This window comes from Lepidochelys kempii, chromosome 10 (genome assembly GCF_965140285.1).
Source record: "Lepidochelys kempii isolate rLepKem1 chromosome 10, rLepKem1.hap1, whole genome shotgun sequence".
NCBI lineage: Eukaryota > Metazoa > Chordata > Testudines > Cheloniidae > Lepidochelys > Lepidochelys kempii.
In genome coordinates, this window is record NC_136389.1 from 52,099,930 (window position 1) to 52,115,584 (window position 15,655).

The following is a 15,655-nucleotide window of genomic DNA, read 5'->3' on the forward strand; positions in this document are numbered from 1 at the left end:
TTGGGATTAGGGTCCCATTATTATTTTATTATTTAAGTTTATACTGTAGTATCACCTAGAGTTGTCAATCAGATTGAACACCATTGTGTTAGGAGCAGTACAAACATACAATAAATGAAAGTCCCAGCCCCAAAGAGCAAACAGACAAATAGTAAGAGAGAATTTCTGTCCTCAAAATATTACAATCAAAATGAGGAAAAAGATGGGAGAGGATAAAGAGGCACAGAGGGGGGAAGTGGCTTGCCCAAGGTCACTGGAAGAGCTGGGAATGGCATCCACAACTCTTAACTCCAAGGCCAACACCCTATCCATTAGACCACACGCACTCCCAAGGACGACTGATTATTTGTAGCACCCACAGAGGTGAAAGTAAGCCAGTATGGTCTGGTACACAGCCAACCGTACCGGCAGGGGACAGGTTCCCCAGGCCGGCAATTTATATGGCCTGGCGCTCTCCTGCGGTAGTGGTGGCTGGAGCCCCGGACCCTTTAAATCGCCACCAGAGACCTGCTGCCAGAGCCCTGGGATAGCAGTGGTGGGTGGGAGCCCCAGGGCTCTGGCGGCAATGTAAAGGGCCCAGGGCTCTGGCTGCTGTAGGGAGCCCCAGGCTCTTTAAATCACCGCCGGAGCCCCAGGGCTCCAGCAGTGGGGTTCTGGCAGCAAATTAAAGGGCCCGGGGCTCCGGCTGCCACTACTGCAGCAGAGCCCTGGGCCCTTTAAATTGCCTCCAGAGCCAGCTGCCGGGAGCCCCGGGGGTCCGGCAGTAATTTAAATGGCCTGGGGCTCCCTGCCGCCGCTACTGTGGCCTGAGCCCCAGGCCATTTAAATCTTGATGTAAAGGGCCCAGGGATTTAGAGGCCCCACCTCTTCCATTTGAGGCCCCATCTCCCAGGACTCTGGCGTACCGGTAAGTCCTTTAAGTTACTTTCACCCCTGAACATCCACCTACAGACATCTTGTTTCTGGACAAGGACTACCTGAGTTCTAACCCAGCACTGCCCCGGACCTACTGTGCGGCCTTTGTCAAGTAATTTATTCTCTGTATCTTAATTTCTGACGTACATCAAGTGGTCCTAATACTCACTTAACTCACTTCATCTTGGCTAGACTGCAAAAATGAAAGAAGTTATATCACAACTCTACATCTGTGATTGTATAATGATGACATTATTCCTGACTCACATCCTGTAAGTCTTCAGCTAACCAAACAGCTGAACACCATAGTATTTTACTACTTGTCACTTGAAACACATCTTACTAATAACAAACATTCAGGTAAACACTAAGGTAGATTCCATTTACCATGCTGAGTTTTACAGCTGCTTAGAAAATGTGACAAAACAGTCTGACAAAAACACTCATATTTAGTTTTCTGACCACTTAAGCAGCCAGCCAGTTGGAAATTGCTCATATTAAAATAGGGCTATTCAGAAAAACTGTGTATGGACTTTAGGTTTGGAACTTCCTCTGGGGATTTTTTAATCAAAAAGATCTCATATTTCAAAAGTATAAGCTAAGGTCAACAGCATCTGGTACAATTAAAATAGGTGCTCTCAAAGAAATCAAATATAACATTTCAATAATGCACTGTTCTTCTTTGAATAAAGTATTTATATTTTGTAATCTGAGAAAAGTGGAACTTCCAAAAAGGAAATGGAGAGTTTAATTCTTATCTTTTCTCTTAAAAGAAAAATTAGGAAGACATTGAAATTACATGAAATCACAAACATTTGAAGTCACAGTTATGTGAGACAGCACCATCTAGGGACTAAATATTGCTAAATTAAATTGGGTAGCTTGGTTAAGAACGTTTCAGTTTCTTCATAGTACAACTTAACAGTTCGATTTAAAGTTTTAAACAACAGGAAGTTTGGGCACACCTGTTATGCAACAAAAAAGCTGGAAACTTAACATTAGTTGTGTATTTATAGTTTACAGTTCCTTAAAGTGCTGTAGGGTTGCAATAAACACCATATAAATATATACTAACCACAATACAAAGCGTCTAATGGTTGTTTTGAAGAAAAACTCTCTACACACCCACACACACACACTTACACTTTTTAAAGAGGCAACAATAGTTAATTAAAGAGGTATCAGGAGATTAATTGTAACACTGTAGCCTAGGAAGCTAGCTACACAACTGTCAATTTTTGTAAAAAATGTGCATAATTTTGGACACACCTTACCTCAACACAAGTGTAAATGTTTAAAAATGATGGATCTTTCTGTACAATCAACAACACACGTATGGTGTTCTTAAATATGTCAGGATCTAGACCAGTGGTTCCCAAACTTTAACAGCCTGCAAACCCCCTTCACTAAATTGTGAAATCTCGTGAACTCCCTCCTAAAAATGAATATGTCCAGGCATTTAAGTTTAAATGTCCTCCGCACTCTGTGGGACTCCTGCTGCTGGACCCCACTGACTGCCCTGGTCAACTGAGCTCCACTCAGCTCGGGCTGCAGGTCCCTGCTCTCCCTGGGGCTCAGGCTGCTGGCTCCCCCGCTCCCGAGGGCAGGGCTCGGACTGCCAGCCCCGCGTGGAACGCTGGGGTTCGGGCGGCAGGCTCTCCCACTGATGGGGGCAGGGCTCGGGCTGCCAGCCCCAACTGCGCAGCCCCGCTCTCCCTGGGGCTCGGGCTGCCAGCCCCGAACGGAGCACTGGGGTTTGGGCTCCCCCGTTCATAGGGGCAGGGCTCGGGCTGCCAGCCCCAACTGCCCGGCCCTGCTCTCCCTGGGGCTCGGGCTGTCTGCCCTGCAACCAGGTCCCACTTGCTGCCTCCAATGCCCGGGGTCCTCTGGCCGCCATTCGTGAAATTTTTCTGGTGAACCTCCTGTAACGTTCTGCAAACCCCCAGGGGTTCGCGAACCCCAGTTTGGGCACCACTGATCTAGACTGACTTCATACATTTATGGATTCACATTTCTACTGTTCTTCCCAAGATCTTCCACAGGCTTCTATCACTGATATAGGGTATTCAGAATCAATAAAATTGGGTCATATGTTGTGTACTTTGTCTTTGATCTTTCAGCAATGAACCTACAACCAGCTGCCTTTTTTTTTTTTTTTTGGTACTACTCTCTTCTCTCTGTGTTCTATTGGTTTAAGAAAAAGGACTGAACAACAGAAATAGACACCTGTCACATAAAGTGACTGAACCACTTATTTCTCACCAAGATGCTATGCCACGTGTAAGGGAATTTCAAGTAAGCATTTTACCCCCTGTAAGCCCTGGCCTACACTAGGACTTTAGGTCGAATTTAGCAGCATTAAATTGATGTAAACCTGCACCCGTCCACATGATGAAGCCCTTTATTTCGACTTAAAGGGCTCTTAAAATCGATTTCCTTACTCCACCCCTGACAAGTGGATTAGCGCTTAAATCGGCCTTGCCGGCTCAAATTTGGGGTACTGGGGACACCATTCGACGGTATTGGCCTCCGGGAGCTATCCCAGAGTGCTCCATTGTGACCGCTCTGGACAGCACTCTCAACTCAGATGCACTGGCCAGGTAGACAGGAAAAGAACCGCGAACTTTTGAATCTCATTTCCTGTTTGGCCAGCGTGGCAAGCTGCAGGTGACCATGCAGAGCTCATCAGCAGAGGTGACCATGATGGAGTCCCAGAACCGCAAAAGAGCTCCAGCATGGACCGAACGGGAAGTATGGGATCTGATCGCTATATGGGGAGAGGAATCCGTGCTATCAGAACTCCGTTCCAGTTTTCGAAATGCCAAAACCTTTGTCAAAATCTCCCAGGGCATGAAGGACAGAGGCCATAACAGGGACCCGAAGCAGTGCCGCGTGAAACTTAAGGAGCTGAGGCAAGCCTACCAGAAAACCAGAGAGACGAACGGCCGCTCCGGGTCAGAGCCCCGAACATGCCGCTTCTATGATGAGCTGCATGCCATTTTAGGGGGTTCAACCACCACTACCCCAGCCGTGTTGTTTGACTCCTTCAATGGAGATGGAGGCAACACGGAAGCAGGTTTTGAGGACGAAGAAGAAGATGATGATGAGGTTGTCGATAGCTCACAGCAAGCAAGCGGAGAAACCGGTTTTCCCGACAGCCAGGAACTGTTTCTCACCCTGGACCTGGAGCCAGTACCCCTTGAACCCACCCAAGGCCGCTTCCTGGACCCGGCAGGCGGAGAAGGGACCTCCGGTGAGTGTACCTTTTAAAATACTATACATGGTTTAAAAGCAAACATGTGAAAGGATTACTTTGCCCTGGCATTCGTGGCTCTCCTCGATATACTCTCAAAGCCTTTGCAAAAGGTTTCTGGGGAGGGCAGCCTTATTGCGTCCTTCATGGTAGGACACTTTACCACTCCAGGCCAGTAACACGTACTCGGGAATCATTGTACAACAAAGCATTGCAGTGTATGTTTGCTGGCGTTCAAACAACATCCGTTCTTTATCTCTCTGTGTTATCCTCAGGAGAGTGAGATATAATTCATGGTCACCTGGTTGAAATAGAGTGCTTTTCTTCAGGGGACACTCAGAGAAGCCCATTCCTGCTGGGCTGTTTGCCTGTGGCTAAACAGAAATGTTCCCCGCTGTTAGCCACGGGGAGGGGGGGGGTTGAGGGGGTAGCGACGCAGTGGGGGGAGACAAAATGCGACCTTGTAACGAAAGCACATGTGCTATGTATGTAATGTTAACAGCAAGGTTTACCCTGAAAGAGTGTAGCCACTGTTTTATCAAATGTGTCTTTTTAAATACCGCTGTTCCTTTTTTTTTCTCCACCACCTGCATGTGTTTCAATGATCACAGGATATTCTCCTTCCCAGAGGCTAGTGAAGATTAGAAAGAAAAAAAAATGCACTCGAGATGAAATGTTCTGCGAGCTCATGCTGTCCTCCCGCACTGACAGAGCACAGACGAATGCATGGAGGCAAATAATGTCAGAGTGCAGGAAAGCACAAAATGACCGGGAGGAGAGGTGGCGGGCTGAAGAGAGTAAGTGGCGGGCTGAAGACAGGGCTGAAGCTCAAATGTGGCGGCAGCGTGATGAGAGGAGACAGGATTCAATGCTGAGGCTGCTGGAGGACCAAACCAGTATGCTCCAGTGTATGGCTGAGCTGCAGCAAAGGCAGCTGGAGCACAGACTGCCACTACAGCCCCTGTGTAACCAACCGCCCTCCTCCCCAAGTTCCATAGCCTCCACACCCAGACGCCCAAGAACGTGGTGGGGGGCCACCGGCCAACCAGCCACTCCGCCACAGAGGATTGCCCAAAAAAAAGAAGGCTGGCATTCAATAAATTTTAAAATTGTAAACTTTTAAAGTGCTGTGTGGCATTTTCCTTCCCTCCTCCACCACCCTTCCTGGGCTACCTTGGTAGTCATCCCCCTATTTGTGTGATGAATGAATAAAGAATGCATGAATGTGAAGCAACAATGACTTTATTGCCTCTGCAAGCGGTGATCGAAAGGAGGAGGGGAGGGTGGTTAGCTTACAGGGAAGTAGAGTGAACCAAGGGGCGGGGGGTTTCATCAAGGAGAAACAAACAGAACTTTCACACCATAGCCTGGCCAGTCATGAAACTGGTTTTCAAAGCTTCTCTGATGCGTACCGCGCCCTCCTGTGCTCTTCTAACCGCCCTGGTGTCTGGCTGCGCGTAACCAGCAGCCAGGCGATTTGCCTCAACCTCCCACCCCGCCATAAACGTCTCCCCCTTACTCTCACAGCTATTGTGGAGCACACAGCAAGCAGTAATAACAGTGGGAATATTGGTTTTGCTGAGGTCTAAGCGAGTCAGTAAACTGCACCAGCGCGCCTTTAAACGTCCAAATGCACATTCTACCACCATTCTGCACTTGCTCAGCCTGTAGTTGAACAGCTCCTGACTACTGACCAGGCTGCCTGTGTATGACCTCATGAGCCATGGCATTAAGGGGTAGGCTGGGTCCCCAAGGATACATATAGGCATTTCAACATCCCCAACAGTTATTTTCTGGTCTGGGAATAAAGTCCCTTCCTGCAGCTTTTGAAACAGACCAGAGTTCCTGAAGATGCGAGCGTCATGTACCTTTCCCGGCCATCCCACCTTGATGTTGGTGAAATGTCTCTTGTGATCCACCAGAGCTTGCAGCACTATTGAAAAGTACCCCTTGCGGTTTATGTACTCGGCAGCTTGGGTGCTCCGGTTCCAAGATAGGGATATGGGTTCCGTCTATGGCCCCACCACAGTTAGGGAATCCCATTGCAGCAAAGCCATCCACTATGACCTGCACATTTCCCAGGGTCACTACCCTTGATATCAGCAGATCTTTGATTGCGTGGGCTACTTGCATCACAGCAGCCCCCACAGTAGATTTGCCCACTCCAAATTGATTCCCAACTGACCGGTAGCTGTCTGGCGTTGCAAGCTTCCACAGGGCTATCGCTACTCGCTTCTCAACTGTGAGGGCTGCTCTCATCTTGGTACTCATGCGCTTCAGGGCAGGGGAAAGCAAGTCACAAAGTTCCATGAAAGTGCCCTTACACATGCGAAAGTTTCGCAGCCACTGGGAATCGTCCCAGACCTGCAACACTATGCGGTCCCACCAGTCTGTGCTTGTTTCCCGAGCCCAGAATCAGCATTCCACAGCATGAACCTGCCCCATTAGCACCATGATGCATGCATTGGCAGGGCCCATGCTTTCAGAGAAATCTGTGTCCATGTCCTGATCACTCACGTGACCGCGCTGACATCGCCTCCTCGCCCGGTATCGCTTTGCCAGGTTCTGGTGCTGCATATACTGCTGGATAATGCGTGTGGTGTTTAATGTGCTCCTAATTGCCAAAGTGAGCTGAGCGGCCTCCATGCTTGCCTTGGTATAGCGTCCGCACAGAAAAAAGGCGCGGAACGATTGTCTGCCGTTGCTCTGACGGAGGGAGGGGCGACTGACGACACGGCTTACAGGGTTGGCTTCAGGGAGCTAAAATCAACAAAGGGGGTGTCTTTACATCAAGGAGTATTTCAGGCAGGACTTCACGGAGGGTTCCAATAAGAAATGGTGCACCTAAGTTATCGTTCTTATTGGAACAAGAAGGTTAGCTTGGCCTCTGATTGATACATGGCTAGATTTACCTTGCTGCACCTTCTCTGTGAGTGACTGCAGTGTGACCTAGAGGAATGATTCCCCTAGACAGGGGAGGAGGCAAATGAGTACAAAACAAATCTGGTCTATTTCTTGTTTTGATCCACTCCATCTATCTTTTACATCTTTGGCTGGCAGCAGACGGTGCAGAAGGACTGCATGCCATCCACATCTCATGGCTGCTCGGCAGAAGATGGTGCAATAGGACTGCTAGCAATCCATATCGCCTGCCTGCTCACCATAAGACAGTTCAATAGGACTGACTGCAGGACTAAAGAGAATGACCTGGTCAAGTCACTCCAAATTTAGTCCCTGCGCCCATGTCTGCCCAGGCGCTCCCAGCTGACGTGGCCAGGAGCACCTCGGACACGACTATGACGGCTACCAGTCGTATTGCACCGTCTGCTGCCAGAAGGCAATGGGTTGCTGCTACTATGTAGCAATGCCGTACCGAGTCTGCCAGCACCCAGGAGACATACGGTGACGGTTACCTGAGCAGGCTCCATGCTTGCCGTGGTATGGCATCTGCACAGGTAACTCAGGAAAAAAGGCGTGAAACGATTGTCTGCCCTTGCTTTCATGGAGAGAGAGAGGGAACTGGGGTCTGACGATATGTACCCAGAACCACCCGAGACAATGTTTTAGTCCCATCAGGCATTGGGATCTCAACCCAGAATTCCAATGGGCAGCGGAGACTGCAGGAACTGTGGGATAGCTACCCACAGTGCAACGCTCTTGAAGTTGACTCTAGCCTCGGTACTGTGGAAGCACTCCACCGAGTTAATGCACTTAGAGAATTTTCTGTGGGGACACACACACTTGAATATATAAAACCAATTTCTAAAAAACCGACTTCTATAAATTCGACCTTATTCCATAGTGTAGACATACCCTAAGTCTCTATACAAAGAGAGGGAGAGGGAATAAGGGAATGTGTTGAAATGAAGACTTTGTTTTTAACTTTTTCATTAACATTTTCTGCTTAGTTCTTTGCTTTCTTCGTGTTTAACAAACAAAAAGAACAATTTCTTGCTTTGTGATGTTCAACAAGCAAAACCAAGTCCATGGCAACTCAAATTATTGTTAATAATTAGGAAGTAAGGCAATTAACAAACAGGGCAACTTAAAATTTGTAAAATCTGATGAATACCTATTGTACCTTTAACCCTCTCAGGTCCTCCACTGCCAAAATTATTTACAAATGAGTGGACATTCCTTAAAAAACTCAAGGAAGAACCTTATCATAATCCAACAGAAGCTCTGCTTCTCCACTATTCATGCCTCTATGGACAACTGACACTTCCGTAACAGGGCTAGGAGTGATTCCTTTCCTGGCAACCATTGTAGACTCGGCTTTATGGTGGAGGGATCAAAAACCATTTGGGAAAATAATAGATGAGTGAGTTAGCATTTCTGCAAAACAGAACAATATTTGACCCTAACAGAGGCAAGGACCTAGCCAAACCCAGTCAGTGCTGCAGTCAAACGACCCAATTTTTCCTACCAATTTTTAATGTATCCAGTTGAACTTGCACAAAGAATCTATTTCTCTCTACCAGCCACTACACCAGCAGAGAGAGTTTATTTTTCTCCACCAGAGCCTAGCAGCGAGCATATGTTTAAACAGTCTGGCCTAAAGCATGGTCCTTTCATTTTTATTTTATTTCAATTCCAGATGAAATGTCTACCTTACAGGAAGGCAAGTTTTAATGAATGTACACTGCTCGCGTCGTCCACTAAAGAAAGAATCCCCTAATCAGTCTCTTTTGAAAACACCACCAGAGACCATGGATAACTTATCAAAGCATATACCCTTTCCAAAACATGACATTTTGGAAATATATCTTGCTCTTGTTCTATTTTTCTGCAGTAATTCAAAGTTGGTGTTTTCATATTACTAGGGGTATTATTTTTGCAAGATCCTGGTGATCTGACTTATATATCAACCATGAGATAAACACCCAAGGTGTCCAGCAAGCCTCATTCAGAAAAATGTATTTACCTTAGCTTTGCATTACCTAAAGAGATACTCTTTTTGCAATAATCAAGATCAGAATGACAAACATATCTGACTTCAAAGAAATATAAAATAAGAAAGAACAGTGCCAAAGCCCTAATTTGTGTTATAGTAGTTTCAGACTTTCATATGTGGGAGGAATACCATTTAAGGAAAAGGCCAACAGTTACACAGTATACATAAATAAATACAAGTGATTTACATTCTTTATAATTTGATGTCATTGCAACCTCTAGTGTATTACACTTGAATTTCTCTTTAAACAAACTTTCTTTGAAGTCAAGAAAGTAGCATATTTTTAAAAAGCCATAAAGTACACCAAAATTTAAATATTTACAACAGGCTTTAAGTTCCAGAAAAATAATACACCTCCTATATAACAATATTGGATGTTTACCAATATGAGATTGACTGACTTCCAACCAGTTGGTGGTTGGGACCCTGAATTTCTAGAGGCAAAACTAGTAAAATATTTCTTAAAAAGCTGAATTCTTAATTAATCCTGTGCTTCATGAGCCAAATATTAACATAACTGTTTAGAGAAAGTTACGTTTTCTCAAATGTATACTAAGATATACACAAATATCTCACAGTACAGTTAAAGCCCTTATAATGGGTTAAATAAAGTTTTCCATGGGCCACTTATACAAGGAAATGTTAGGCGTTTTTCAGAAAAAAAATAACTGAATAAATTCAGTCTTCACTTGCCCCTCAGCCCCCATAACAATCATCAGGCCACACTCCCATGCACAGATTTACCTACCAGAAGCCACGAAGTACTGAGGAGAATCTCCATAAATACCCACTGTGCCTGGTCCCAAGGAGTCAGTCAGGATATTCACAAGAGAAAATATTCCACTCATGATCCCAAAACCCAGTCCAGACACTATACAAAGAAAACACACAAACACAGAAGAGACTAATTACAAGTCTTTAGAAATCCTCACATTACCTGCAGGTGGCAAGATTTTATAAGTGAAGTCATATTCAAAGACCAAAGAATTCTAAGGAATCTCTCCATTTCGTTCCTACATTCCATTTTTATTGGAAACCAATTAGTTCTAAGTATTCTTCTCCTCCTAAAGAATTTACATAGGACTTTACATCTTCAAAGTGCTTTACAAACATCAAGCAACACTCACAATTCTGCTGTGAAGTGAACAAATATAATTATCCCCATTGCCTCAAGATGGAAGTGGGAGAGAGCAGTTAAGTGATTTTTCAAAGACCATAGAGCGAATCCATGTCAGAGCTAGAATCAGAACTTCGGTATTATTGTCTCCTCTCAATTGATGGCAGTTTCATTAGAAGAGACAAGGACAAAATGGGCTTGGAGACTGAAGCGCCATCTCACCCCAAAAGGTAACAGGTAGGTTGCAAGGTCAAGGTTGAGATATGCTGGCTGGCTCACGTGGGCACTGACATTGCATCTACTATAGAACATCTCTTCTACAGAGAGATAACTTCATTTTTCAGAGCTGTTAACGTGTTATCTTTCACAAGTGCTAAATCCACATGATTTTTTAAAAAAGGATAATATATTTCTTTTTTGAAAACTATAGAGACTGAACTTCATCGAAAGATATATACAGAATTAACATAATGCTTCATGACAAAGTAGAATCATAGTTTTACTGCATCTCATATTTCAGCACAACCCTGGTCATCTTCACACAAATGACCTGAGCTCAAAAAAAAAAAAAAAAGATCTTGAGAAACAGTGTGGTCTTGTAGATTAACCAGAGAACTGGGAATATGGAATTCCTGAATTCTAATACTCATTCTCACAGTAACTGCCTCTAGGATCTTGGGCAAGTTTTTTTTTTTTACAAAAGTCAATTTTCCCATTTATGAAGTAGGGATGAAAATAATTACCTAACTCCTGGGGCATCTGTAAGAATTAATTAGCCAATGGTTGTAAAATGGCTGTGAATTTGAGAAAATAATTCTTAGCAATTGTAGTGCTTTCCATTAACAACTTTCTTTTGATGTTAATGATAAAATTATTTTGATACCTTTTGCCTTACGTAAACTGAACATCTATAAAGTATGTTTTTAAATGCCTGTTGGAGTCTACAAGACTTTGTGAAACAAATAAAAACGAGTAGCAAATAAACACACCGTCTGCTTGCAAAAGTTAACATTTTCTGTGACTATAATATTTTACAAATGATCTTTTTTTTCCTAACATGACTTTTTGGGGTACATGTTAAACAGTTTTGACTGCATTTCAGCTTACCATAGGACAACTGTCTGACAGAGATGGGTATGGTTTCCTCCTGGCTTATAGTCGTTAAGCCCTTATTAGCTTTTCTGAAATAAAGACAATATTTTTAAAAGTAATATTTTAATCTCCATACATTCTATTTTTCAACTTTGCTACTTCAAACTAGTCAGATCTTATTTTTAAACATCTAAATGAAACACGAAAGCCACTTAAATAATTATATGCAAAGGATGGGAGGAGGCTTTTCAAAGCAAAGGTCACCAGAATTTTTCAACATGGGCAAAACAACTTATTTTCTCATAGTCTCATTCTCAGAAATGGTTGAAATATTTTGGCTGAAATTTTTTCCAAAAAAATTCACCCTGTGGTAGACATCCAGCATGGAAAATTTCAGACCATGTGGTTGAAGATGGGCAAAGTTATACACAACTGAAAACAGGATATTATAATAAGACGTGTTGGGCAGCCTTCATAATAGATGGTGCTACCAGCCCCACCTATAATATTTTAGTTCTGCGTAAACAGACCCAGGAAAACCTAAGCCAAACTTTTCCGCCTATTCAGTGGAATTTCTAATGGGGGGGAGGGGGTCAGCTCTAACAGTTAGTATATCTTGGTCCTGATCCTGCAAAGACTTACTCATATGCTTAAGTTAAATAACTTAAATGGGATTGTTCACAGTGCATAAAGCTAAATATATGCTTAATTCTTTGCAGGATCAGTGCCCATGTCTGTACTCTTTTCAGGGACTCAAATGTTAAAACCTCAAATTAATGCCAAGTACCTTAAGAATCTTTGTCCAAGCAAAATTTAGTTTACTAATAAGAATTTGGAAAGATTTGTTAGAACTTGTTACAGGTTTTACACTAATTATTCTGATGCCAAGAACAAAAATAAAGATTTTCTTCTGGTTTACCTACCCTCATTCACTGGTCTTTGAAATAAAACTGCCTAAGCAGATACTTTGATTATTTTGCAAATATTTTTAGCCAACACCTAAATATTGTGAAGCCACTTGTAAAAGATGGATTTGATATCTGATTCTTTTGCAAAAATGGTATCAGTGGAGAGTAACATTTGTGTCACGTGAAATGACACCACTTATATCATCATGTAATAATCACGAGTTGTGCATGCATTTCTTATTGAGGTCAGTGAGACAAGCTGTTGTTCTTGCAGTCAGCCATGTTCACTCAACTGCTGTTTCTACAGCATTCACAGGATGTAAATTATCATGATCTAAAATGCTACCATACGACACTATTACTCAGTTCCCCCAGTTTTCCAACCTAATTTTGTATTCAGGCTTAGATGGAATTTAAAGAAATAAAAACATTGTATTTTAAAACTTTTTCCTAGATGCTATATTTCTCAGACTTCATTTTGCTTAGGGATATAGGATCAAAGATTTAATCTGAGTTTTTAATAACTAAATTACTGATATAGCAGTGAGGAATCAGAAATTCTGGAAAACTCACAGGTGGGGGATGACAATAATTCACAAAAATGTCAAGATACAAGGCTGAAACACTGGAGTTTGTTCTAATTAACAATCAAGATTTTTTTATGGAGATCATTGACAGATGAGACCCAAGTTATTTATTTTTAAATTCTTTCTATACCCAAGGATAGTCTTATTATAGGAAAGATAACACTCATACATTGATAAAAATAACAAACCCAACAGACAAATTAATCTTCAATCTGAAGATAGTACAACACTTTCAAATCTGATTTTCAAGTCACGTTTAGAAAGTTTTCTTTGTAACATAAGAACTTCAAACTTATTAAATCCCCAACTATGCAGAAACTGGTGAGGCCGTAAGAGGAGTGCTGACATACTACAGGCTACCTATTCAGTACGATCCTCGAAAGAGGAAGGGTACGTCTTCACAAGCAACGTTAAAACGCTGCTGTGGCAGCACTTTAACATTGCTATGTAGTTGCGGCACCAGTGCTGGGAGAGTGCTCTCCCAGAGCTGTAAAATAACCACCCCCAACGGGGGAGCAGCTCCCAGCGCTGGTGCACTGTCTACACTGCCACTTTACAGCACTGAAACTTGCAGAGCTCAGGGGGGTGTTTTTTCACACCCCTAAGCGAGACAGTCGCAGCACTATAAGTGGCAGTGTAGACAAGGCCTAAGAGACACCAGAAACATTTAACTTACTTTAACAGTTTGTAATAGGCAAATCGGAAGACTTCCTGGAGCAGGACAGAGAACACCACTCCAAAGATGAGCAAATTTTTCTGTACTGATGCACTATTGCTCCCACCAATCTGCACTGCAATGAACCATACAAGGGAAGAAAGCAGCAACGAGACCAGCCAGAAGAAACCTCTAGAGTTAAAAAAAAAAAAAAAAAAGGAAGGGGAAGCAGGGAAGAGAGGAGACAATCCATCATTCATACTATTCAATTACCAAAAAAAATAAATAAAAAGATTCCATAGCTTGTGTATTTAAATCTCTAATAAGGGACTCCTCACTGCAGCGGATGCATTGACAAGGGAGACCTGTCTTGAAGTGGGTGACAAAGTAAACATACCCTCCCACAGACCCCATTTACCATGCTAATAAATTATTTGAAAAACTAATTTTAAAAACAGCTTAGACTAACAGTTTTACCCCCAATGTAGACAGAGCATACTGTGATTAAAATGGTTTCAGAAAACCATTTGAGAGCCTTGACTATACAAGAAAACTGAACTGTTGCAGGAAGTGGACTGACCACTCTCAATCATGCTGCCTGAGACAACAGTGAAAAGGTTTTGACTGGGCTATGTTATTTTCCATAGGAGTTATAAGGGCACTGCTGCGAAAAACTATTTTTGCTAACATCTATTTCCTACCAGAGCCAAGGCACTTGGGAATGGCTCCTAGACATGGTTTTAACCCTGATCTTTGGGAGCAAATTCTTGGTAGCATAGGGTTGTCATCATTGCTATGTGGTCTATAGCACCCAGGCGTTCACCCAACTTAGAATCACAACTGTCTGGACACGGCCCCCCTCCAATCCTTATTCTCCAGTGATACCCCTGCTCCTGTTGTCTGCTTCATATAAACATCACTAAGGGCTATCACTGGAGAATGTGATCCTTTAATAAGGGTTAGTCCTCTAGTGCTCTCCACAGCTGGAGTGGGGGCTAGGGTCCCCCACATGTGCCACTAAACCCAACTTCCTGAAGTGCGGGGCTCATACCTTAGTACTAGGATGGTGTTCCCCACACCCCTAACTTCCCCCTAACCGGGGTGTGTGTCAGACCTTTGTGGGGGAGGGGAGAGGTCCTGCTGTTTTACAGAGACGCAACCTCTCTCCGGCTTTAGTGGATCAGGAGGCTGATACACTCAGGTGCGATCTGAGGTCACAACGTCAAATACAGTCTAGGTCTGGGGGTTTCTCCCGCCGGGAGGTGGGATTCGTGCCACAGGGTGGGGTCAGGGGGCTTCTACCATCAACAGCAGAGGGCGGGCAGCCCCCGGGCTGAGGACAGTCTCGGGGTATCTCCTGTCGAGGTGGCGGAGAGAGAGGGGCTGACGCCCGAGGCAGGAGGACGAGGGGTTCCTCCTGTCAAGGCGGGGAAAGGGGCTGACGCCCGTGGGGGCGAGGAGAGCTAGGGGCCTCCCCACCTGCCGCTGCCCAGGCGCTATGTCACTGCCGAGCGGCCTCAGGAGGCCCCAGGCAGCTGTCGCTCCCCTCCCCCCAGGCCAGGCCCGGCCCGGCCCGGCCCGGCCCGGCTCACCCAGCGATGAGGAAGACAAGGCGCAGCGGTTCGGCGGCGATGGTGCAGACGCACAAAGCCAGCGCCGGCCCGAAGGCGATGAGGCTGCACCCAATGAACACTGCCGCGGTCATGGCTGAGGAGCCTGGACACGCCCCCAGGCCAAAGCCACCGCTGCTGCGGCCCCTTGGTGGGCTGGAGCCCGACCCAGGGCTTCGGCCTCGCGCGGGCGCCACCCCGTCTCCCCCCCCGCGCACACTCTGGCGGAGGGAACAGCTGAGCCCTGGCGCCCACGCAGGGAACCGGCTCACTGGCTGGGGTGTGGCTCCTCAGAGCAGCGCATTCTCCCCCCCCCGCAAGGCCACAGGACCACAGCCCTCGTGGTGGGACCAGGGCTGGCAGGGGGAGGTGGGAGACGTGCACGTGGGGCGGGCTCAGGGTGAGCCTGAGGACTTGACCCAAGCTCTAGCTGTGGCATAGGAGTCAGGCTGGAGGAGGGCTGGGCTAGCCCTTTCCAGCACAGTCCTCACTACTGCTGGCTTGAGGTGATGTATGCTTAGCACCAGCTCCTTCAATAGTCCCTTGACAGTAGGAGCTACCACA

At 45.1% G+C, this 15,655-nt stretch overlaps 1 protein-coding gene across 6 annotated transcripts in view; it reads right to left on the reverse strand.

Moving 5' to 3' along the window:
- Positions 1-15,357, reverse strand: part of APH1B (aph-1B gamma-secretase subunit) — a 112,307-nt gene extending 96,950 nt beyond the window's left edge. For 3 of the 6 annotated variants that reach the window (XM_073303577.2, XM_073303578.2, XM_073303579.2), the window contains exons 1-4: positions 15,074-15,356; positions 13,503-13,673; positions 11,347-11,420; positions 9,871-9,993 (exon numbers count right to left, since the gene is read on the reverse strand). In XM_073303577.2, the coding sequence (XP_073159678.2) occupies positions 9,871-9,993; positions 11,347-11,420; positions 13,503-13,673; positions 15,074-15,186 (481 nt within the window). In that variant the 5' untranslated portion in view covers positions 15,187-15,356. Of the gene's footprint in view, positions 1-9,870; positions 9,994-11,346; positions 11,421-13,502; positions 13,674-15,073 lie in introns of all 6 variants that reach the window. The other 3 variants (XR_012153960.2, XM_073303581.2, XM_073303580.2) reach the window with 2 other exon arrangements.
- Between the last annotated feature and the right edge of the window lie 298 nt (positions 15,358-15,655).